The sequence below is a fragment of the Apus apus genome, chromosome 23, assembly GCF_020740795.1.
Source record: "Apus apus isolate bApuApu2 chromosome 23, bApuApu2.pri.cur, whole genome shotgun sequence".
Lineage (NCBI taxonomy): Eukaryota > Metazoa > Chordata > Aves > Apodiformes > Apodidae > Apus > Apus apus.
The window spans coordinates 4,387,781-4,411,938 of NC_067304.1; the positions used below are offsets into that span (position 1 = coordinate 4,387,781).

The 24,158-nt window shown below is 57.7% G+C and overlaps 2 protein-coding genes across 13 annotated transcripts; one reads left to right on the top strand and one right to left on the bottom strand.

Annotated features, from left to right (window-relative positions):
* The first annotated feature begins 155 nt into the window (after positions 1-155).
* Positions 156-23,764, top strand: TMCC2 (transmembrane and coiled-coil domain family 2). 3 transcript variants are annotated; one of them, XM_051638895.1, is made up of 5 exons: positions 156-653; positions 8,537-9,043; positions 20,492-21,426; positions 21,728-21,863; positions 22,424-23,764. In XM_051638895.1, exons 1-5 carry the CDS (start codon positions 489-491, stop codon positions 22,733-22,735), a joined length of 2,055 nt encoding a protein of 684 aa, XP_051494855.1. In that variant the 5' UTR covers positions 156-488; the 3' UTR covers positions 22,736-23,764. The 3 variants fall into 3 exon arrangements, with proteins under 3 accessions (XP_051494855.1, XP_051494854.1, XP_051494856.1); XM_051638894.1 differs by lacking the exon at positions 156-653 and having other exon boundaries at positions 8,291-9,043; XM_051638896.1 differs by lacking the exons at positions 156-653; positions 8,537-9,043 and adding an exon at positions 14,774-16,955.
* Positions 497-12,823, bottom strand: LOC127393619 (uncharacterized). 10 transcript variants are annotated; one of them, XR_007891510.1, is made up of 9 exons: positions 11,619-12,823; positions 11,035-11,184; positions 9,622-9,724; positions 6,093-6,165; positions 3,906-4,119; positions 3,054-3,110; positions 2,736-2,826; positions 2,362-2,602; positions 498-2,267 (listed from the first exon to the last, which is right to left on the bottom strand). XR_007891510.1 is itself a non-coding variant. In XM_051638897.1 (4 exons), the coding sequence occupies exons 1-4, from the start codon at positions 11,880-11,882 to the stop codon at positions 9,004-9,006; spliced, it is 948 nt and encodes a 315-aa protein (XP_051494857.1). In that variant the 5' UTR covers positions 11,883-12,823. The 10 variants fall into 10 exon arrangements, 1 of the variants encoding a protein (XP_051494857.1); XR_007891507.1 differs by having other exon boundaries at positions 3,906-3,969; positions 4,044-4,119; positions 11,035-12,823; XR_007891508.1 differs by having other exon boundaries at positions 504-1,145; positions 2,083-2,267; positions 11,035-12,823.
* Positions 23,765-24,158: the final 394 nt, after the last annotated feature.

Consider the following 24,158-nt stretch of genomic DNA (forward strand, 5'->3'; position numbering starts at 1 on the left):
GGAGCAGCGGGGCCGGGGACAAGGGCCGAGCCCCGCGGGAAGAGACAAACAACGGCGGGTGCAAAATAAACCTTTAAAAAAAAAAATTAAATACATATTTATTTTCATGGGGAACAAAAGGCAGGGCGGCGTCCCGGGAATAGGGGGGGGGGGGGGGGGGGTCGGGGGGGCACCCCGGGATGTCGCTCGGTGCCGGCAGCCCCGGCAGCTCCCGCCGCCGCCGCCAATCGCCGCCCGCCGCCCCGCCCGCCGCCCGCCGCCATTGGCCGGGCCCGCCGCTCGGGGCCCGCCGCCGGGGATGCCGCTGCTGATGCCGGCGGGCGCGGAGCCCCCGCGGCGCGGAGCCGCCGCCGCCCGGCCCGGCGGGGCAGGGGCAGGGGCGGGCGGGCCGGGGGCGAGCAGCCCGCGGGCCCCGCAGCAGCCGCCCGCCCGCCGCCCGCCGCCCTAGGACCCCCCCCCGCCGCCTCCCCGGGGCACGGCGCACCGGTATGAAGCGGTGCCGGTCGGACGAGCTGCAGCAGCAGTCCGAGGAGGACCCCGGAACCGCGGGGGAACCGCCCGGTCCCGCCGCTATGGAGGCCAAGCCCGGGGAGGCGGCGGCCCCCGAGGCGGGCGCGGTCCCCCCGCCACGCACCAAGCCCCCCGACCTGAAGGTGAGCGGCGATGGCACCGGCCCCGGGGGTACCGGTGGGTTGGCAATGGGGAGAGCATCCCGGTCAGCGGAGGGGCGAGGATCCTTTCAGATCTAACGGTGGGGCTGTCGGTGGGGCAAGCAGCCTACGGTGTTAGCGGTGCGGCGAGCATCCGAGTGGGATTACCGGTGGGATGTCCGCCTTGGTGGGGCACCGCTGTCCCCACAGCCTGGGCCCCACGCTGCTACAGGTGTGACCTTGGAGGACGTGGGGGTGGCCCCGTGATGGGGATGGTCCTGGATGAGGATGCTCCTGGATGAGGATGCTTCTGGGATGGACATGGTCCTGGGATGGGGATAGTCCCAGATGGGGATGGTCCCAGGATGGGGATGGTCCCAGGATGGGGATGCTCCTGCAGTGAGAATGCTCCTAGATGAAGATGCTCCTGGGATGGGAATGGTCCTGGGATGGGGATGCTTCTGTGATGAGGATGCTCATGGGATGGGGACACCCCTGGGATGAAGAGGTCCCAGGCTGGGGATGCTCCTGCCCTGGGGATGCTCCCCAGGAGGGGATGTCCCTGGGGTGTGGGTACCACCTCCCAGGGTCGGGATGCCTGGTGGCAGGTTTGCAGAAGCGCCCACGGGGCCGGGCACCAGCGAGGCCGTGGCCCTGCTGCAGCCTGGCCACCAAGAGCAGTGACAATAACAGGGCAGCAGTGGGAGAGGCAGGAGGACCCTGGTGACACCACCCACCCTTGGCAAGGGGTCACACCCCGCGGCAGGTCTGGAGCAGCCTCCTATCACCCCAGAAGGCTTTTTTGGGGTAACAGGACTGTCCCCCTGCAGAGGGGCTGCCCAGACCGCCGGTAAAGAGCCACCGAACTCACCCCAGCGCCGGCTGCGAGGGGAATGCTGGGGGGGGCAGCCGTGCCGGGGGGATCAGTGCTGCGGCAGCCGGGAAGCAGCGGGGGAGAAACGGCCCCGAGGCTGCTCCTCCTTGTGCCTTCGGGCTGTGTCCGGTTCATGAGGAAAACAAGTTCCGCGGCGCTGCAGAGCTGCGGGAGGGGAGGCAGCCGGTCCCCGGCGGCAGGGATGCAGGCAGGGATGCAGGCAGGGTGCAGGCAGGGGTACAGGCAGGGATACAGGCAGGGGTGCAGGCAGGGATACAGGCAGGGGTACAGGCAGGGGTGCAGGCAGGGATACAGGCAGGGGTGCAGGCAGGGATACAGGCAGGGGTGCAGGCAGGGATATAGGCAGGGATGCAGGCAGGGATACAGGCAGGAATGCAGGAGGGGTGCAGGCAGGGATACAGGCAGGGATGCAGGCAGGGATACAGACTGGGATGCAGGCAGGCAGGATGGGGCAGTCCTGATTGAAATTGGGCAGATATTCCCTGTGGCTTTGGAAATGGGATGGATCTGGGCCCCAGATGATCAACAGGGTCTCACTGGCATAGGTGCAGAGGGGGGCTTGGTGTTCCAGAGGTGAGTTCCCTGCTGGTGACTTTGATGTTTCCAGGCTGTGCAGCACATTGTGCCATGGGCAGAGCTCATGGCAGTGCTGACAAAGCCAACGTGGTGGTCACACCGTGGAGGTTCAGAGGTGCTGCTTCCACTCATTGGTTTCAAAAGACCTGGACAAAAGTAAAAAATGTCCCTCGTCACCCAGGTCTGGACAGAGACCCTTGTGGAGCATTCCAGGCTGCTGCTTGGCCTAGAAGGTCTTACCAGCATGGCCAAGGTCACACGGGAGCTGGGGAGCACAGTCAGGACTGCCAGGCTGCTGCCATGCCTGCATGGATCCCTTCCAGAAAGGCAGGCAGGAAATGAAAATCCCCACTCCTGTAGAACTCTGCTGCTTTCAGCACCAGAAGCCACGTGGCCACGGGACGCTGCTTCCTGCGACATGTGGTGCCTTTTCCTCGATGTCTGAGCAGCAGCTCCTGCTCCTGAGGCTGTTTTGGCTTTGCTGACGGGATGTACAGCTGTTGTTACTGACCTAAAAACAGCTGGAGGGGACAGCCCCATGCCAGGGGAAGGTACATCCATGGGGATGTGGTGCTCAGGGCCATGCAAGGCTCGGTGGGGTGGGACACCCTTACTTTGAGGAGACTTGACTTGGTGTAGCCGAGGTGCTGCTTCCCATCCAGCACATCCCCAGCCTCTCTCCATCTCACCCGGGGCTCTTTTCACCTGCACAGTGAGTCAGAAAGAGGGGAAGCATGGGGAAAAAGGAGCTGCATCTTACCACGGGGATGGCCACCAGGCCTGGTGTCCCTTGGTCAACATGCAGCTCTGAGTTGGAGCTCAGCCCGGGCTGCAGCCTGGTCCAGCTCGCAGCGACAGCAGTGGCCAAATCCCCATCGATTTTATCGACGTGGGTACGATACCCTAATGCAGGTTTGCTTCGTGGTGCTCACCTTTAAAGGCATTTGTAGCTCAGCAATTAATTGCCCGCGTGGAATCAATCCTCAAACCTGCAGGACACATGAAAAATTGTCTCTGGGTGCTGCCCGCAGCTTCCGCGGCAGAGCTGGGCGCTCTGCCTGGCCCCGCCACAGACACCACCCAGCCAGCCACTTCACCTCCTGTTGCTACAATTAGTGGCATCATTAATATAATCTTAAAGCTTTCCTGCCCTCTCTGGAGCTACACTGTGTTTGCCACCCTGGGGTGGGCTCAAACAAGCTGGTCCGTGGCCCCTCAGCTGGCACAGTGCCCCAGACCCACAGGTTCATCTCCCAGTGGCTGGTGAGCAAGCATCAGATGCAAACTTTGGGGTTTGTTTTTGTTGCTTTTTTGTTTGTGTGTTTGCTGCCAGCCAAAAATAGATTTGGGCTGGCAACTTGGAAACACCAGCCTGCCTTGTGTCACCTCCATGCCTGAACCCCAGCAGGCCTGGGGCAGGTCTCTGTTCCCTGGCTCCAGCTCCTTTGTCAAGAGCGACGGCTCCGTTAGGGGGGAAAAAAAAATAAGAAGTTCTGGCAAGGAGCAAAGCAGATGCATGACACATAGTTCTGCTCAAAAATATATTGGGTGGCAGGGATTTCTGCACTCTGCAGCAGAGTGACTGGATCCATACAAAACACTGCAGGAGGAGACATCCAGCCTCTTGTGGCTGCTGGGGTGTCCCACCACTTAGGAGTTCACCACTTAGTCCCACTCCCATTTTCCCCCAGCAGCTCAGAGCTGATTGTTTTCCCTGGGTCTGTCCCTCTCTCCATTTTCCCCAAAGGGCTGATCTGGCCACGAACTGAAAGTTGAAGCCTTACATCATTTCCATCTCCGGTTTCCCAGTCTTGGTCCTCATGACTCCTACATTTCCATCCTTTTAACCTGAAAGCCAAGATCAGCAGGAGTCCAGAGGCACTTGCCTAAGCTCTTCCCTCTTCCCAGGGTCTGATCCAAACCTCGTATTCATGGACAGAAAGCTTCTTCTGGGCTTCCTGAAGCTGGGAAACGTCTTCTGAAGCTGGGGAGCCTCTCCTGGGGAGAAGAGAGATGAAACACAATGGCAGGTCCCACCACAGGTCATGCAGTCCCTGGCACAGGTCCTGCTCTTAGCAAAAGGTTTGGGATGGGGGTGGCTGAAGGGGACAGGGTGAAGCATTAGCCTCCCATTCCTCATAGCAGGTCAAGCCCACTCAGGTAGTTTAATTTTCTCAAAAGTTCCTTGCTATGAGGAGATGGGTCTGGGGGTGGAGACCCCCGATGTGGTTCAGAGGCTCCCCCATGGGGATGCCCATGCAGGCTGGCAGGATGGGGAGGCTGCCTCCTCCCCAGAAAGGTCACCTGTTCTAAACCCTCAGGTGCATTTATATTTAATCCCTCACACGAACAATTTTCCAGGCATATTTTGGTCTGGAAAGGACACTGCCAAGGTGAGCTGGCTCCCCTGCGGGCAGGAGGATGGAGCTGTTGTCAAGCAGCTCGAGCAGGAGCCGCGCAGTCCCTGGAGGAGCTGCATCCATCACCTCCCCAGGGCATTTCTCATCAAAAGCTCTGGGGCTGCTGGCAGGAACCCCAGTGGGTCCCCCCTCTCAGTACTGTGGAGCTGCACCCCAGGACCCCCTTGGCCCCCAGGGAGAGGAGAAGAGCATCCTTCCAGGCTGGGTACAGCTGGGACAGCAAGTTTCCCCGGGGTCCGTGGAGGGGAAGAGCTTTCCTGGGAGCCACACGATGCCTCCAGCACACACAGGCTCCTGTCTGTGTGGACCACTTGGCTGAGGCCAAGCACTCTGTGCACAGCTGCCTACGGCCCTAGCCCCGTCCCCTAGGGTCCCCATCCTCACTTCCCACCCACTTTCAGCACTCAGCATCTCCACAGTCAATGCAGGAGATGCAGAGGTGACAGCTGTGGGAGAAGCGGTGGGTGGGCTGCTACTCACTGTGTCATCCCCCTGGGAGCACATCTGCCTCCTCTTGGCACCAGCAGCAGGGATCTAACTCTGTAAATACCCCCTAGATCAGGAGCTCCTGGGGGTCTGCAGCCCCCCCAGGCTGGGGCCACCTCTGGGCAGCAGGTGCCTGCCCCACAGATGTTACTCCAGAGGGCGTTTAAGGAGCTGAGTGTCACTCCAGCATTTCAGTAGTGCATTAAACAACATGACTAACATTTGTCACATGTTTGTTCTCTCATCCTGTCCCCGAGAGGAGAAGCGTGTGTGGGGGAGTGCTTTATTTTCCATTTTAGAACATCTATACTTTTTCTGTGGCATTTGTGGCAGCAGGAGGAGCAGCAGAATGGGGGGCTCGGGGTGCAAGAGAGGACTGCCAGGGGCACCTCGTGGGGATAACTCTGCCCCACGATAAGATGGGATGGACTAGAAAGGATGGCATGGGATGGGACAGTCCTCTACTGTGTCTGTGCAGTGTCTCTAAAGGGCTGCAGAGCCTTGGCTGGAGCTTCTGGGCAGGCCAGGGATATAAATAATTAATAGTCATAATAATTCAGCACGACTTCTCAGCATGTGCCTGTGCTATAAGGTCATGGCAACAAGATCTCCTCTTTGTGCATCTGAAAGGTGAGGAAGAGGTTTGGGTGTCAGAGCAGAGCTGGAAAACCATTTAGGGAGAAACTGGGAGGTTTGTGTGACTGTCTGGGAACACCAGTCCTGGAGAGCCCAGCACAGCCCTGGCAAGGGCAGCACCCAGTTCTCCCATGGGACACTGCCAAAGAGCAGCATCCCAGGCAAAACAGTCACCCAAGGCACTGGTTTTCTGCAAGATATGTTGGTTTGGGTTAAAATGGCCAGGTCTGGCTTGTCCCCGAAGGGCCAGGACTCTGCTCTTGGTGCAGGCAGGGCAATGGGATGGGCACAGGGGTTCATGCAGCCCCTCCTGTCTTCTCTCATTTTAGCAATTAGTTTCCATCAGTGGATAAGCTCACAAGGAGGAGGCAGGGAGTGTGACCGTGCTCAGCCAAACCCTGTGCCTTGGACTGACCCTGATCCACTTACCAGGATGGGAAGCAGGAGCTGCTCTTTTGAAGTCCACAGGAGCAAGTCCCCGTAGCTGAGCAGGAGACTCTGGCTGCATTAGTGAAAAGGACAAAGAAAACGAAGATATTTTTGCATTAATCTTAGTGTTTTACAGCTGTCTACACTAAAAATTAATCTCTATATCCATTGCATTAGTTATTAAGCAACGGCTGCTCCAAAATAGCCCGAGCAGACACACTGTTCTGAGCCACGAGTGGCTTCATGCCAGAAAAATGCCTCTGCTTTGGAAGTGCAGTAATATCCCAGAGTAACACAAGAAAACAGAGTTCTTACATCAGCAAATTCTCTGTGATAACCATTGCAGAGCAGCTTGTTCGTGGTGACCACTCCCAACCACTCTTTAATGGAGACAAGCCTTTAGCGTGACAAGCCCTCGGTCTGGTGGGGTTCAAGGAGAGCAGGGCTGGGATTCCTTCTTTTGCTTCCCTTTTTTCCCGTGCAGATCCCTTCCTGCCCTGCCAGGAGCCCTACCTGCAGAACCCACCTCCAGCTGGAGCTGGGAAAACATCCTCTCCTTTACTACCAGCTTCACTTTACCCTCAAGGCAGGGAGTTGGTTGTTTCTTTTCACTTGGACTTCCTAAAGGGCTAACTCTGCATTCAAGGCAAGGGGGTTAGAAATCTGTGGATTTATAGTTATTACCTATCTAATGCTGTCTCTGTTTCCATAGAGATTCTATAAATAGAATAAAATTTAAATCACAATTTCCTGAAGTAGCGATTCTGCACCGTAGATTTATTTTATATTTCTTAGGAAAACCCAAAAAGCTGGAAATGTTAATTATGAATGGGCAACAGAAGGATTAAAGGCTTTGCCTGTAGTGCTCAGTGACACAGGATCTAATTGCTGACTCCTTGTTAATATTACAGGTGTGAGAAGAATTAGGCCGTTATGGATTGTGGCTTTAATGCCTGGGGTTTTTAGGAGATGGAGCCCTTTCTGTTTGGCCAGGAAATCCTGCATCTCCTGGAGGTCATGTCTCCAACATCACTGCTTTTCCTAAAATGTGTGGCTTTTGCCAAGAGTCCACCGGGGTTCTGAGGAGCTCGTGGGTCAGAGCCCACTTCACCCGGGTTTTCAAGCATGAATAAATGGCAGTGCCACCCTTACGGGAACCAGCATCCCTGGGGAGAGACCCAGCCACAGTAAATCCGTGGTGAGATGCCCCTCAACGTCAGCAGGGTCAGGATTGGTGTCCTCAAAAGGGGGGTGCTTGGCTTGACTCCAAAATCAAGACAGCGAGCAACAAGGCAGACTCATGCCTTGTCATCTGTGGGGTTCCTGGCAGCTGAGGCTGCTTCAGGAGGCAAAAGGATCTTTTGACATCCCAAGATCATCTGTTTTCTGCCTGGGATCTGTGATGGACCAGGGAGCTGGGATCTGCTGAGCTCTTTGCAGATGCTGGAAGTTGCTGCCCATGCCATTGCCCCCCAGTTTACCTCAGACAGGGGATTGTGGAGGGCACTCAGCCAAAATCTCCCGTGGATGTAAATCTGGGTGTCTCAGTGACTGCAGGGAAACTGCTCCCGGCTGACCCAGCTGTAATCAAGAGCACGATCTGTTCCACCATCCATATTGCATGACTTCACTGTGGCCATGGCTGGCATCCACCCCCATTCCCAGAAAGAGAAAAGCCGTGTGCTCCGTGGGAACGTGAGTCTCAGCCCTCAGGGAGAGGAAGACCCAGGGGTATCTGGGGGACCAGCATGACCCCATCTCCTGCTGAAAACCAGTTCCTGTCCAGCAGAGACCAGGTTTGGTGGCACTGGGCCATGAGATTTGGTTTCACCCCCATAAACAAGGCCATCCTGCTCTGTGCTGCACTTGCAGGTCATGGAAAATCCCCGGCCTGATCCTTCCTGGAGCACGTTTTGGAGAGCAGGTGGCTCCTGGCAGCATGTTGGTGGCTGAGGCTCCAAGGCTGGGAGCAGCCACAGCTTTTCTAGCTAAGAAAAGAGCTGATCCATTCCAGCTGCCTGCAGGGCTGGGTCTCTGCATGGCACCTGGTGGTGGCTGTGGCAGGCACCCTCCTCCCTCTGCTGCTCTGAAGGGTCTTTCTGCTTCTCTTGCTCCTTTTGGGGGTGTCCAGGAGACCTTCCCCCAGCTTGGGTCATGCTGTTGGAGCTGCACACCTGAGCCGGTGTGCTCAGCTCTGCATGCCTTCAACCAGCTACTCATGTTTAATAATTTCCATGGTTATAAAGTGCAGAGCTGGCACCAAGGCTTGTTCCCTTTTGCAGATCCCTTTGGGCTGGCGTGGAGTCCCCAGAGCCCTCCAGAAGCTCTTTAGCCCCTGGAGCTTCACACTTTGGTTCGGCGTGAGCGCGGTGTCCCCTCTGCCAAAGCGGGGCGATGCCGTCCCTTCCTGCCGGCAACAGGCTCTTTTCTCTCCTCTCCTCCAGAAAATCCAGCAGCTCTCCGAAGGGTCCATGTTTGGCCATGGCCTGAAGCACCTTTTCCACAGCCGCCGGCGGTCGCGGGAGCGGGAGCACCAGAACTCGCAGGAGTCGCTGCCGCCACCCTACGGCGCGTCCGACCACGACTCCCCCGACGAGAAGGAGAGGTCCCCGGAGATGCACCGCGTCTCCTACGCCGTGTCCCTGCACGACCTGCCCGCCCGGCCCACCGCCTTCAACCGCGTCCTGCAGCAGATCCGCTCTCGCCCCTCCATCAAGCGCGGCACCAGCCTGCACAGCGGCAGCCGGCGAGCCAAGAGCGGCTCGTTGGAGCCCCAGAAAGGGAGTCCCCACCTCCTCCGCAAGGCCCCCCAGGACAGCAGCCTCACCGCCATCCTGCATCAGCACCAGGGCCGCCCCAGGTCCTCCTCCACCACCGACACTGCCATCCTGCTGGCTGAGAGCGGGGCTGTCTACCTGCTCACCGAGGACACCGAGTGCCTGGCCGATAAGGTGAGGCTGCTGACAAGTGGTTTGGGGCCACCAGCCCATCTGGGGAGGGGGCTGGGCTGGGTGCACCTCAAAATGCTGTCAGGAGGAGACCGTCCCTTGGGGCAGCAGATGTGCAGCACGGCAAATGGCACCCTGGAGTGAGCCTTGGTCTGGAGGCTGCTGGGGTTGAGGTTCCCCTGGTGGGGAGGTGAAGGCAGGGACATGCCCCGCTCCGATGCCCAGAGTGGGATTTGAGGGGGAGTGAAAGGGACCTGGGAAGGGCTGTGTGACAGTGGGGTGGGATTGGAGGGGGTCTTGGGCACCTGCAAGGGTGGGGCCAGCAGCTGCATATTGGTCCTGTCCGAAGTGATTCTCAAATGGCTCATGTGGAGCTGACAGGCTGGTCTGTCCATCCCGTGTTTAGCCTCATTAAGGATGAAACAGCTGAGATGAGAACAGCACAGAGCTGCTCTGGGTGCTAGTGGGATTCTCCGTGTCAACTTCTCTCCTTCCCCCTTGGATCTCGGGGCGGGGTGTCACACTCTAAAAGCCCTCTCTGCAGCCCTGAGATGCAACCTCTTTTTTTCCCCCCAATTTACCTGAAAACAGCAGCAGGTGTTACCCCACCCAGCAGCTCTTCTCTCCTTGGCACCAAGTCTCCAAGAGGGAAATCTGACCAGGGCACTTCTGTTGCCCTCTGAGCTAATGGAAAGAGGATCAACCAGATACTTTTTCTTTCTGTTTTCACTTGGCAGTTTCAGCACTGAGCTGCAGCTGACACAGCTTGCAGTGGGTGCCAGTGTCCATGCAATAGCCATGTGGGGACAGGACCACCACCATGCCTGGGAAATCTGGTCCCAGAGGACAGACACTTGTTATATTTACAAGAAACAGTTGCCCAGGTCCCCTAGTCTCCCCTCCACAGTGTGCAAATCAGGGCACCCCAACTCTTCCCTGGCAGTTCCTGCCCTGGACCAAGTGCTCAAGCAGGGCCAGGAGCCATTCAAGTTGTTAATTTGAGCATCTGCAGCCAGAATTTCTTGCACCTTGCAAGAAAGGCATTGGCCTTGCATAGAGCCTGGTCCTGCTGAGCCCTGGGGGGTTGTGTCTGAAACCTGGAGCCAAAGCAGCTCACACTGGGCCAGAAGCACCTGGAGAGAGATAAGAGCAGAGCAGGCCCATGTCTGCTCACAAAGCAGCACAAAGACCATGAAAAGGGGATGAATAATTAACTGCATATGACACAAAGAGTAATAAGAAGAGAGACGATACTGGGTCCTTTGTGGGGCAGTGGAAAAATAACCTATTTAGAGAAACAAGAGCTATGTGATATTCTCATGCCGTATTATTTTTCCATAGCCCTCAGGAAATGCAGCCTCCTCCTGCCCTCCTGGTGCTGCCATGCCCAGGGCTTCAGAACACCCAGCACAGCTCTGCCCAACCTCACCACCTGGGTTTGCACCAGGGCTTTGGGCCAGCCAGGGCCTCATATCACCCCTGCCCTGTCCCACTGGGCTCAGACACCTCTGCCTCCTCCCCGATTCACCCCAAAAACGTTTGGAAGCCGCTGCCCCAGGGGTGCCCAGGGCCCCTGTGGAAAAGCCATTTCCCCCTCCCAGAAATGTCATGCTGAGTTTTCCATCCGTTGTGTAAGGACCTGAGCACGTGCTGGAGTAATCCCTGATGGGATCACTCAGCCTCAGCAAGTGGTTTCTAAACAGCTATTGATCTCCTGTCCTCACCAGTGCTGGGCCACCCTGAGCCCTGCTGGGGCTGGGCACAGTCCCCTCATCCTGTGCACCCTTCAAGTCCCCCCAGGAGGCAGCTCCTGGCATGGGGAGCACCACCAAGCAGTAACCCCCAGCTGAGGTGGGGGTCTGTCACCAGCACCACACATCCTGCAGGGACCAAGCTGGGAATCAAGGCTTGGCTTCACAGGGTGATGCCCACCTGGAGCACACGTGTTTGTGTCCCCCCCACCCCCACAGCCTTCCCTGCTGCCCTCTGCCTACCTTGTTCATGTGAAGACCAGCTCTGGTGAGGGTGGGATGACAGTGAGGTGGCCCGATGTCCCCTGGCTCCCATTGGCAGTTGCACACAGCTTGGAACTGATGTTTTTGCTGGCTGATTCTGCCCCGAGAACCTCAGCTGTGCCGTGTGTCCTGTGGGGCACATGCTCCCTGCTCTGCCCCAGCACAGATCTCTGGTGAGCCCATTGGATGGGCAGGGGGGGTGGCTTCTTGGGGGCTATGGGTACCAGGAGCACCACTGGATTTCAAGCAGCCCCTCTCCCATGCATCTCATCCTGCCTGGCTTCCTTGCTTAGCCAAAGCAAGGGGGTGTCTTTGGGGTGTTGGTTGGGGTCAGTGTACTTGGGATGTGTGTTGGTGTCTGTATATTCAGGGCAGGTGTTGGTGTATTGGGGGCGTTTGTTGGTGCTGGTGTGTCCAAGGGAGCCCATGGCCAGTGTTGGTTTCACACGAGGACACTCCAGCTTGTGGACATGGTGGCACGTGTGACAGTAGTGGTGTGGCTGGGATAGGCTGCAGTCAGGGAGCACGGGTGGCAATGGGAACGTAGCAGAGAGCTTTCTTACCTCACTAATCTCCTCCTGGTGACCTGCCAGCCCTGGCATTACCGGCAGGGACGGCAGCTGAGGCCCCGGCAGCAGCGGCCGTGGGGTGTCCCCGCAGACCTCGGTGGGGTCCGCCAAGGCCCCGTGCTGGCGGGACAGAGCATCCCGGGGGGACCCTCGTCCCCGTCGGGGCGGCCGGAGCCGGACAGGGGGGGCCGCGGGGTTTTGTGCCTGGTGCTGCCGGGGAGCTGCGCGGACGCCTGCGAGGACTGCGGGATGGTTCATGTCCAGGTGAGCCCCCGCCGTGCACCGGGGCCGCTCCGAGCCCCCCAGCCCACCCCCCGCAGCCGTGGGGAGCGAGCGGGAGGGAGCCCGTGGGAGCGGTGGCCGTTAGAGGGCAGCGTTACCGCACCGGCGTGCTCGGGTGTCTGTCCGTCCGTCCGTCTGTCCGTGCGCAGCCCCAGCCGGCTTCTCGCAGGGGTATCCGCTCACACGTGTCACGAATGCAAGTGCTCAGCCCCGGCTCGGACCCGCCGACCATCCCTGGCCGGGCTCGCTGCCCGCCTGCCCTCGGTGTCCCTCGGCAAGTGACAGCACCAGCTGCCACCGCTGTCCCCGTGCCCTCCCGCGGCCGCCTTGGCCCCCAGCACGGATGCTTCTTCCGTGAGACACAGGGGAGGGACGTGGGGAGCAGGGGGGGGTTCGTGCCACGTCTCTGCTTTGGGCTCTCGGGCCAGGCCGGCTGCTGAGCAGCCACAAGCTGCACTGATTTATGAGCTGGTAGCCCCGGCCTGCCCTTTCCCTGCTCCCTTCTCCTCCCTCTGCCCCCCTGAGGCCTGCCGACCCTCTGCAGGAGGTGGTCTGCATCCTGGGGGCTCTGCCTTGCAGGGGGGACCTGACCTTACAGCCCCATCCCCACCTTCCTGCTGCCTCAAGGGCACCAGTGCTCCCAGCACAGGGCAGGATTCATCCTGCTAAATTTAGATGCCTGCCAGGTCAGTGGCTATATCAGGGTGAGAGGATTAGAGCCAGCAGGGAGAAACCCACCCCTTCTGAGCGTCCACCCGGGGGCTGCTATGGCCATGGGCATGGAGGGCTTTGGGCAAAGAGGTGGCCAGGAGGCTGCAGGACAGCTCAGCCCTTGCCCCGGCAGCTCAGGGCACTCAGGCAAAGTTCATCTCCCCTACTCGGGCATCTGTGTTCTGGCTGCAGTGTTTCCAGCTCAGCCCTGGCTCCCTCCAGCCCCACAGGCATCCAGCTGCCTTCGGTTCCAGGGCAGGGAGGTGGTTTCTCACCTCCCACAGCTCCAGTTACCCAGAACTTCTCCCAGTGGACAAGTGGGATGGGGACAGGGATGGGGACTCTGCTTAGCCCAGCCCAGACCTCCAAGGGCTGGTACAGCCCATCAGGGCACTAAGCAAGAAATGCTGTTAAAATCCCAGAGGAAGGAGCTAAAATAGGCCAGCAGTGACTACAAAAGTGAATAGATGGTGTGAAGCTGCCCCCTCCCTGCAGCTCCATGGCCAGGCATCCCCCTGGCATCCAGGCAGGGTCCCGAGGGGATGAGCTGGGGAGCACCAGCATGCAGAGACCCTACAAGTGCCAAGGGATTTGGGGGGAACTGCTGACCTTGGCTGCAATAAGGAAGCTGGAGGGGGGAAGGTACTCATGTCCAGGTTGGCTTCCACTTCTCTGCCTCCATCTCCTCGAGTGTCGCAGGGGAATGAGAGTCCATGAGTGCAGGGTGGGTGGTGATGGGAACTGTCTCCCTCACTCCCATTGGGATGGTGCTTCAAGGAGCAGTTAGGGAAAAGCAGATAATAGCTGTGAAGACAAAGATTGCTGCTTAATTAATTCAGGAGAAGAAGAATATCAGACTCTGGTACTGATTCACCCCCTAGGAAAAGACATCGTGTTCCTCAGCCTTGGCTGACATATGGCTGTTGTTCCCAGCCCACCAGCAGCTCCTGCTCTCCAGCAGGCATCAGGAACGTGGGGGATTTGGGCCGAGCAGGCGGCTGGTGTGTGAGGTGGATGCCCAGAGGAACAGGGCAGGGTTGGGGGAGCAAGGGCTCATGTCCTTGCCACAGTCTGTCCTGCCTGTTCCCAGTCAGGGGGCTGGGTTGTAGCCCAGAGCAGGATTTGGCTCCTGAGCCAGGATGAGCAAAGCAGGGTCCTACCTTGTGATTCTACCTTTTCCTGCCTCTTCCCAAAACCCTTCCTATATAAGCCACCAAAAAATCCCTCCTGGCTGCACAATCGCCCTGTTAGAGGTGACAAAGCCCAGGGGCAGCACAGGCTGGGGGTGCTGCTGGTGGTTTTCATGCTGTGTCACCCAGCAAGTGAAAGAGCATCACCACATTTGGAGCTCCCAGGATTACTCCCTCCAGTACCAACAACAGTGGGACTTTTTCCAAAAGATTCCCCCAGCGTAAGCAGGGCCCCGATTAGTTTCACCCATGAGGGATGGTCACTGAATCATCTCCACAGAGGTGTCCCCTCCCTATGACCACAAGGGATGGTGACTGAGCCAGAGGATGTGGTATTGAGTTGGGAAATGCTGGGCTCAGCATGGTATGGATGGGCACGGAGGAACCAGGCCTCCTCTGCCTGCTGCCACCAAGAGCCCCGTGAGGTGCTGACACCATCCCAGCTCGGATGGGGACCTGAGAGCCACGGTAGCTCATTTGCTTGCTCTGTGCTGTTTGAAGGCAGCAGGGCCAGGCAGCGCTTGGTGGTGCTGTTTCTTCTCCCAGCACAGTTGGAGGAGCGGGACCGGTCCCTTCAGCACCCGCAGCCTGTTCCTGCTCCCCCGGGCTCCCTCCCTGCTCACCAGCCGGTGCTGCTTGTTCTTGGCTGCCTCAGAGCCTGGTGGTGCCTCCTCTGCAAGCACAAGATGAAGGCTCCTCTGCCGCTCCAACTCCATAACCACAGCCATGACAGAGGGAGAGGATCCGGCTGCCTCATGGGGCACCAGCCCAGTGCTTTGCCGGAGTGACCAGGGCATCCTCATGCTGGAACCACATCCTCCCAACTCCTGTCCTGGGAAAAGGATATTGCTCTTAAATTCTCTGCTGGGTGTCTTTGTGAGTACCCCGCTCCGCGCTCCTTCTTGCTGCAAGGCAAGGACTCAGGATGTCTGGGAATAAGGGGTGTGGAGCAAGGTGGTACCTGCAGGTGAAGGTCAGGCTGCAGCTTGAGGTTCAGGAGCAGTGCTTCTTTCCAGATCTTCACCTGTATCAGCATCCTGGCTCCAAATAATCCACATGCAGCTTTCCCAGCCTGGTCGAGGACACTACTGCAGCTTGACTGGTTTTCCTCCTTTTTTTGGTACTGGTTTTTCTGCACCAAGCCCAGCCCCAGCTGCTGCCCATGCCAGGCAGTGAAGGCAGAGCCTGAGTCCCAGAGTTGCTGTGTGTTTGTGCTGCACCACTGGTGAAGTGTCTCTGGGTTGAGATGCTCAGACCAGGATGTTGCAGGCTTTCAGGGCCAGATTCTGCACCAGCACATATTGAAGGTGCTGTGATTTTTGTAGTCATCCAGGGATCTCCTTTGCATGGGAGCTGGGGTTCATTTATGTCTAAATTTGCATCTTACAGACAGGCCTAAAAAACATAGCTGCCACCTTCTAAGCAGCAGACTAAATCTCCTAAAGCAGAGCTGGCGCTAGGGATGAAGGGAAGTCCACTGCTAACCCCCTGGGTAATTCCCTTGCAAATCCCCACTTTTCCCATGCCAGCAGGGAAATACATTCCTGGCTCAGAGCAGCCCAAGCAGAGGCTGCTGCTTCTGTGGTGGTTTCCTTCCATAGCCCATGGCAGCCCCTGCCCCAGACCTCTCAGAGCTGCCTCCTGGAAGCATTCCCACAGGGATGCTTGGCTGCTGTTGCAAGGGCAGTGCCCATGGTGAGGTTTAGGGGAGCTCAGGTTTGCAGGATACCCAGCTCAGAGGTGCAGTGTCACACCCAGAACCTCTCCAATGCAGCAGGTTACACTTCCAGGGTACAGACAGATGTAGGGGCAGCCTGGGACATGATGGGAAGCATGAGGTTTGTCTCAGCTGTGGGAGCAGCATGGTATTCCCCATTACACATGCATCTAGGTCACCATCAGCTCATGGGTCTGCTCTCTCACAATTCAGTGTGTGGCTGAAAATACTTCCTAAGCTGTGCCTGTTTTGTTGCCTTTTGGTGAGAAATAACTAAACCTGAGAGCTGTAAACAAACCTTTCTCATTTAGGCCATTGTCTGCAGCTGCACAGATGCTCTGATCTGCAGCCACGGTTGGTTTGAGGTTTCAAACAGCATCACAGGGCACGTTGAGGGATTTGCTCTTGCCCAGCAGAAGGCTCTGGGCTTCAGCTCTGCTTCCCTCAATTGCTCTGATCTGGGCCTGATCCTGCAGCACTGGCTGCATCGACCCTGCTCTGGGTATCCCCATGGGCTTGGGCTAGATCAAACGCACAAGCTCCAGGTCTCATTTCTCACCCAGGACCTTTGCCTTGACCCCTCACCAGCTCCACTGGCCCTGGCATAAATGCAGCCCCTGGGAGGGTGACTCTAGATGGGCACCAGCTTCCACAGACCCGGAGCCTCCTGTTGTCCCCTGCTTGCTTTTCATCCACCCCATGTAAGATCTTTTAATGGCACGTGAAGTATCAAACTCTTGTACCTGGTGGGTCAGCAGGATGTTTTTCCCATGCACTGCGTGGTCTCCCGTGGCAGGATCGGGTCGGTGCAGCCTTTCCCATCCCCAACAGGTCGGCAGCGCTGACACCCAACACAGGCGGCTGCTTCCCGGCTTTTAGCTCCCTCGGGCTGCCCAGCTCCGTGCTTGACAACTGTGTTCTTCCCGTGCCTCGGGCTCCTCGGGGGTTTTGCTTTGCGCACACCCTCCGCCTGCCTCTCGCGGGCTTTATGTCCTGCTATGTGACACAGCAGATGACAACAGCTCGTCCCGACCCCCTGCGTCAGGGCACCGGCAGCGTATGGGGCTGGAGGCGTGGGAATATCCCGCCAGAGGGACGAAGGGGGGGGTTTAGCGTTACAGCCCTGAAAGCTCCAGTCGCTGAGCGCTGTAGCAGCTCCGGCAGATTTCCGGACTCGGCAATCCCGGCGGCGGCCATCGGCCCAGCCCTGCGGGAACCCAGCGGGGACACGGGGACAGCCCTGACGGGGGCTGCGGGAGGGCTCTCCTCCTCCTCCTCCTCCCCCTGAACTTTGCTGCCGCCCGCCGCCGCTGCCCCCAGCCCCGCACCTGCCATGGCAGCCCCCCCTGCCCGCCCCGGGACCCCGCGGGGACGCGCCTGAGCTGCCCACGCCGACTAACCCCGGGGGACCCAGCCCTGCCCGCCATGGAGGTAGGTCCCGGCACTTGTTGGGGTTTGAATCTAACCACGGAGAGGATGGTGATGGGCAGGGAGACCCGCGGGGGGGGCTTTCGGTACCTCGGTTTCTGGCGCTCGGTTGAATGAAACCCAGCGGGGCGGTCGGGGCCGGCGGAGCGCAGGGGAAGGGAGCTCCGCTGGGAGCCGAAACCCTCGGTGTGCCTCCCTGCGTTGTGCAAGGGAAAAAAAAAATCACAGTCAGGCTGGTAAATTAGCGCGGGCAGCTGCTGCCGACCCCGCTGTCTGTCCAGGGGTGGCACGGGAGCAGGCAGGGGGCACAGGGCTGCCTGCTTCGGGCTCTGCTGCAGGCTTGGAAGGAGGGTGGGAAGGGTGAGTCAGGGCTCCTGCTTCTATTTTAGCGCCTGGGGTGGTTAAGGCGGCCTGGTGGGAATAGCAGCGCGGCTCCGAGAGGCACGGGGCTGCGAACGCACGTGGGGACGGGGACAGGACTGTCCCCTGCCATGCTGGGCTAATTGCACTCACCGACACACACGGCTGCTGTCCCAAATTACACTGATCAAGCGCTCTGAGGAAGAGGGGCCATGGAAGCACCCACATTTCATGATGCCACCAAATCAACCTGCCCACATCCACTGCCCACCTGCATCTCTGCTGTGGCCACCAAGGACCCGGTGGCACCCAAGCTGTGGAGCTGCCGGAGCACACAGCAGCCCCTCAGGTCCTCCCTGCCTGCCAGCATTCCTCGACAGCTCATTGTGCTTATTTTTTCCATGCTTGAAGGTGCATACTGTCCATCCCACAGCCATTTCTTCCCCGGGTTGGATTTCAGCTGGGAACCACAGTCACACTCTGTAGGGAAGGTCCTCGCTCAAGGTTGATGCAGCAGGAGCCTCAGAGCTCACTCTGCTGCGCTTCCCAGTAGCTACAGGGTACAAAAAAAAAGACAACAGTTCAGGGCTTAAGTGTCTTGAGAGTTTTGTTTCTGAACTTGGCAATAATTTCAATTGAAATTTAAATCTCTCCCAGTCATGTGTGTGCTGGGAGGCCCACAGCCCTGTGCCATGGCCACAAGCAAGTTCCCGAGCCCTGAGCTCCTCACCTGCCACCCGGGATTTCTTCCATCAAACCTGCAGCAGCAAATAAACCAACATTGCATAATTGTGCCTGGCCATGGCCCTCTAAGTACTGTTTGCTCAGCTTATTAGCTTGAGACTTTTGCATATCTCAGATCTCCTGGGTTGAATTCTGTTGATAAGAGTAATTTTTCTTCCTGCGTCCTGCATTCCTCCTGCATCCCACATCAGCCCCTGCTCTCCCCTCCGAGTCTGCCTGGAAAACAAGTGCTGGAAAAGTGTTTTCATGTCCATGAGCCTACCAGAAGGTTTTCTGCATGTAGGGAAAGTGTGGCTTTCACTAATCCCTGGTTAAATCCACTGCACAGTCATTTAGGTTTGCTGGGATTTAGCAGGCACTGTCTGTTAATGCTGCAGAGATGAATATTGTCTTTTTCTGGTTGTTGTTTTCAAAGCAATAACCTGATGTGGCTTTCCTATGTTCAGTCCTGAGAGGGCAAAGCTTTCAGTGGGGCTTTGGGGAAAGGCTTGCACCTCAGCCACATCAGCATGGACAGACAGCATCAGAATCATGCCATTCCCCACCCATCCTGCCCTCCCTTCCCCCTGTTCCCAAATACATCCCCACAAATAAATTCAAAAGATTGGTTTTGCAGGGGCAAAGGTTTGAGTGATTCCTGAACTTTTCCCTCCTTGGAAACAAAGTTTGAGCAACTTTTCCCCTTCACTGACCCAGCTGGGCTTTCCCGTTTTGGAATCTCCAGAGCTGCCTTTTCCTTTGCCATGGTCAGTTTGTCCCTTACTCCCCAGAGACTCACACATCTGGGTAAAAAGTCTGTTTCCTGCCACTTCTAATATCTGCTTCTTGATAAGAAACCAAAGCAAAACCCTTTGCTGGGCAGCTGGAGGGCCCAGACTGGCCAAGCAGCTAAGAATAGCCTGGCGGGGGGGGGGGGGCTGAAAACTGCAAGTTTGTTGGACGTTATTTAAATAGAAAAAATAAAGTGCTGATCCAGCTCCCAGCTCTGTCCCACATCCGCCTGCAGGCTGGGGGCTGCTGGGTTTCCCCTTTGCTCTCAGCCTCCAGCCCAGATTACAGCAGCCCTGCTGCAACGGAGAGGGGGCTGGGGGATGCTCCCACCCAGCTCCTGGTTTGCTTTTGCCTCCCAAGGAGCCCAAGACCCCCACAAGGAGCCCCTGCATGAAGCATCAACACCCCCAGGCTCCCGACAGGGTGCAGCACTGGGGGGGAAAGGAGATGCGAGTAAATAACAGGAGGGCAGCGCCTGCTCCTGCTTTTCCAAGCCCTACGTGGGACCTGCTGCAGATGGGAGTGTTCAGAAGCAGCATCTTGAGAACATTCCTCCCTCCTGCGCAAGGCATTTCCTGGTGATCACACACTCCTATGTAATGATCTCGCAGCATTATCCCTATTAAAGGGTCATTCGGGGAAAGTGTGATGGAAATTAGAAATTATTCAGGTCTGCCAACAGTATTTAACTTTCAAGCAGCTCTTAATTAGAAGCCAGGAGCCATTTATACAACCACTGAGCTTTGCATAAGAATCTGAACAGAAAACCCAGCAACTGGGAAGATTTAGTGATTTGGGTTTTTTATAAGTGGCAAAGAATCATGCCCGGGTTGGAGAGCACGAGGCAGGACCTGGGTCACAGTCCAGGCTCTGCTGGTGATTTAAGTGTGGCCTCAAGCAGGTGATTTCCACTCCCAAAGCTCCAATTTTTGCATCTGGAACATGGAAATCAGCACGTGCCTGAACTTTCTAGGTGGCAGCTTGTGCTTGCAGAAGGATCTGGCATTTCAGGAAAGAAAGCAAAGGAGTCCCTGCCCCTGCTGCTCCCTGGGGACCAGGAGCTGCACCCAAGTCACCCACAAACTGGGTGAAGCCCTCCAGCACGCATCCAGGCTAAAAGCCAAAGGCTGAAAAAGAGACTCAGATACCTGTGTGTTGCTCAATCCCTGCTCTGTCTGCTGGTTTGGTGGGAGATTTGCTGCTGGGTTCCAGTTTGGCTCCTTGCTCCTTTTCCCTTGGCTGGGGCCGGGTGCCCAGCAGCCCAGGAACGCGGGCACCTGGCTCTGCACAGAGGGAGGGTGGAAAGTCCAAGTCGAGCTCCCGGTGGCAGGTGCTCCCTGCTGAAAGCAAATGCCCAAAACCAGCCCTAAACCCCTATTTGTTTATTCTTTTGCTGCTGTGCTCTCTAACTGGCATGTTGCTGGGATGCCAGTGGTGTGGCTGGGAGCTCAACCAGCCGGAAAAAAACACAAACTTCTCACTGCTGCTCTGGTTAACTATTCTCCTGCCTCCCTCCCTGTCCTCTGCCCCCTCCCCTGTTCCTCTCCTGCCTCCCTCCCTGTCCTCTGCCCCCTCCCCTGTTCCTCTCCTGCCTCCCTCCCTGGGGGCTGCCCTGGTCTTTGCTCCCTCTGCTGAGCCTTGCCCTCCTCTCTCTGTGCTCACAGCTGGACAAGGGGGATGTGACCACGCTCAGCCTGCCCACCACCGCCGGGCACGGCGACACCGACGGCACCGTCTGCCTGGACGTCCCCGATGGCACCCCTGACCCACACAGGACAAAAGCTGCCATCGAGCACCTGCACCAGAAGATCCTCAAGATCACCGAGCAGATCAAGATCGAGCAGGAGGCTCGGGATGACAACGTGGCCGAGTACCTGAAGCTGGCCAACAACGCGGACAAGCAGCAGGCCTCCCGCATCAAGCAGGTTTTTGAGAAGAAGAACCAGAAGTCGGCGCAGACCATCGCGCAGCTGCACAAGAAGCTGGAGCACTACCACAAGAAGCTGAAGGAGATCGAGCAGAACGGCCCTTCCCGGCAGCCCAAGGACGTTTTCCGGGACATGCACCAGGGTCTCAAGGATGTAGGTGCCAACGTTCGCTCCAGCATCAGCGGGTTTGGTGGAGGTGTGGTGGAGGGTGTCAAGGGAGGGCTCTCAGGTCTGTCCCAGGCCACCCACACTGCCGTGGTCTCCAAGCCCCGGGAATTCGCCAGCCTCATCCGGAACAAGTTCGGCAGCGCAGACAACATTGCCCACCTGAAGGACACGTTGGATGACGGGCACCCAGAGGAGGCTTCACGAGCTCTCAGCGGCAGTGCCACCCTGGTCTCCAGCCCCAAGTACGGCAGCGATGACGAGTGCTCCAGTGCCACCTCTGGCTCAGCTGGTGGCAGCAACTCAGGAGCAGGACCCGGTGGCTTGGGGAGCCCCAAGTCCAACACTCTGGACAGCCACCACAATAACTTCGACACCATCCTGGAGGAGCTCCGGGAGATCAAGGACAGCCAGTCCCACCTGGAGGACTCCATGGAGGACCTCAAGGCTCAGCTGCAGCGGGATTACACCTACATGACACAGTGCCTGCAAGAGGAGCGGTACAGGTAGGGACAGGCGGGTGCCAGCACACCCCACCCAGGGTGGCATTTTGGGGACCAGAAGGCCACCACCCTGGGCTTGTCTGGCTAAGCACGCTAGGGACACAAGAAGCAGCAGTCTCCACTGCCAGACCCCCCAGCAGCACCGCTCCCATGGAGGATCATGCAATGTTTTCCTTTTGGGGGAGGGGGGGTGGGTTGGAGGGGCTGGGCATGTCCCTAGGGTCAGGGGAAGGAGGGAAAGGGAATCTGTGAGCACGGGGGTCACCTGCCCACCCCAGTGCCCCTTCACCCCCACCATGCGCAGGTACGAGCGCCTGGAGGAGCAGCTGAACGACCTCACTGAGCTGCACCAGAATGAAATGACCAACCTGAAGCAGGAGCTGGCCAGCATGGAAGAGAAAGTGGCCTACCAGTCCTACGAGAGGGCACGGGACATCCAGGTAGGGGAGCATGATGGCTCATCCCCCACTGCACTCCCCATCCATGGGGCAAGGAAAGGACCCTGGGCTGGGAGGGAGGGTGGACAGGGGGGCTCTTTATAGCACCCTCCAACTGAGGTCCTCACTGTGATGCTCTCACAGCAAGAAGCAGGTAACTAAACCATGTCCCCAAAATCCTTGTCTGTACCCCAGCAAGTCCCTGCTGTGCTGAAGCACCTGGGAGAGGCTCCAGGTGAAGGGCTGCAGTGCTGGGCTCTTATGAGCCACGTGTGGGCCAACACAAAGTCCCTGCTGTCCCAGTTTGGGTCATTTCTGCAGCAGTAGGTGTTCCTGGCACCAGGGCAGAGCAGGTTGGGCACATCTTGGGCATTGCATGGGCCAAGGGTCTGCAGAGGAAAACCCCCTTTCCAGCCAAGGTGGTCACCCACCGGAGCTGTGCAATTAAAGTGTTGCAGCAGCAAGATCTGTGAGCATGGGTCAAGCACCAAAAGCCCTGGGAGGTCATCCCCTGGGGGGCAGCAGCCAGTGACCAGCCCTGATGTGCTGCCGTCCCTCGACAGGAGGCAGTGGAGTCCTGCCTGACACGGGTGACCAAGCTGGAGCTGCAGCAGCAGCAGCAGCAGGTGGTGCAGCTGGAAGGGGTGGAGAACGCCAACGCCCGGGCACTGCTGGGCAAGTTCATCAACGTGATCCTGGCCCTGATGGCCGTGCTGCTCGTCTTCGTCTCCACCATCGCCAACTTCATCACCCCGCTCATGAAGACCCGCATGCGCATCCTCAGCACCGCCCTCCTCGTCCTCTTCCTCTTCTTCCTCTGGAAGCACTGGGACTCCATCACCTACTTTCTGGAGCACGTCCTGTTCTCCAGCTGATCTGCAGCTGCTCCAGGGGGCTTTCCATTTCCCACAGAGGAGAGGGCAGGGGGCACAGTGGTCCAAGAGCCTTCAGGTTGTTTCTGTTGGGTCGCTTTCCCAGCCTTCCATCCTTGCTGCAGCCGGCAGGGATGGCTTGGAGCACGGCGTGTTGGAGCCAGGATCTGTCTCTGGGATGTTTGGGGAGGGCAGGACGGGGAATGAGGAGGAGTTTTTGGAAGAAACTGGTCATTTATGGGGTGCTGGGTTTTTCTAGGATTTGGGGGCTTGTTTTTTTAAATGTCAAGTCTATTCTGAAAGTCCATGGGAAGGAAGTTTTCTGCAGAGGTCTTCTGTCAGTGGGAAGGATTGAGCTGGACTAAGCCTGGCTCCAGAACAACTTTCTGTGGAGAGAGAGGAGGGGGGTTATTAGGGGCTGACTTTTCCCTTCCATCCTTGAAGACCAAGATGGCAAAAAGCTGAGTCCTGGGATGGAGCAAAAGCAAAGCCCACGGTCAAGGAAAAAGCAGGTCCAAGGCAAATGCAGCAGGACATACACAACCCACCAGCCTCTCCCAACCCACCACAGCCCAGCCAGGACTGAGTGGGGCTGTAACATTGTCCCCCTGGTCCCCAAGGGGGCCTGGGCAGACACAGGGGACCTGATGCTGGAGACAGCACCGGCACAAGCAAGATTCCCTCTGCTGGTTTCCCTCCATGTATTTATTTCCCCCTCCTTCAGCTTTAGTTGATCTGATCTCTTCAGGGACACATGGACTTGCCAGCATCACCAAGTGTCACAGCCTCTGCACCATGTCATGTGTGTGTGCGTGTGTGTTCAGTTTTTAATTTGATTCAAGACTGTTCCCATTTGTGAATCAAAGCTGGTAGAGCAGGGGGAGACCAGCAGCTGCCTTCCCAGCCCTACAGCAGAGCACAGCATGCTGTCTCGGATGTTTCTTAAATTATTTCATACATATATATTTATGTAATATATCTATACACACACACATATATATAAATATATATATATATAAAAAAGTATATGCACAGCCAGGTCCTCCTCTGGTGCAAATGGGTGCCACTCCACCAACCTGGGATGCCCTGAATCAATTTGCCTCAGCTGAGAACTTGGCCCTTAATATTTCTGTGGGGTTGGTGAGTGTCCTCTTCCACCTCCTCCATGCCCCCAGGGCCAAGCCAACCCCCCTGTGGCCCCATGCTGAGCCCCCTGTGACACTTGAGCAGCACAACTCCTGCTGGCACATCTCCCAGGGCATCCCAGCAGCTGGGGCTTGAGGAGGTGACTTGGGTTTAATATCAGAGACAAGGCAGCTGAGCCCCAGGGAGCAGGAGCAGGGGCTGTGCCCAGGTGAGCAGGGACAGTACAGACCTGTGTGGAGCTCCCTGAAGCCTGGATCATTGCTGCAGGTGACACTCAGGG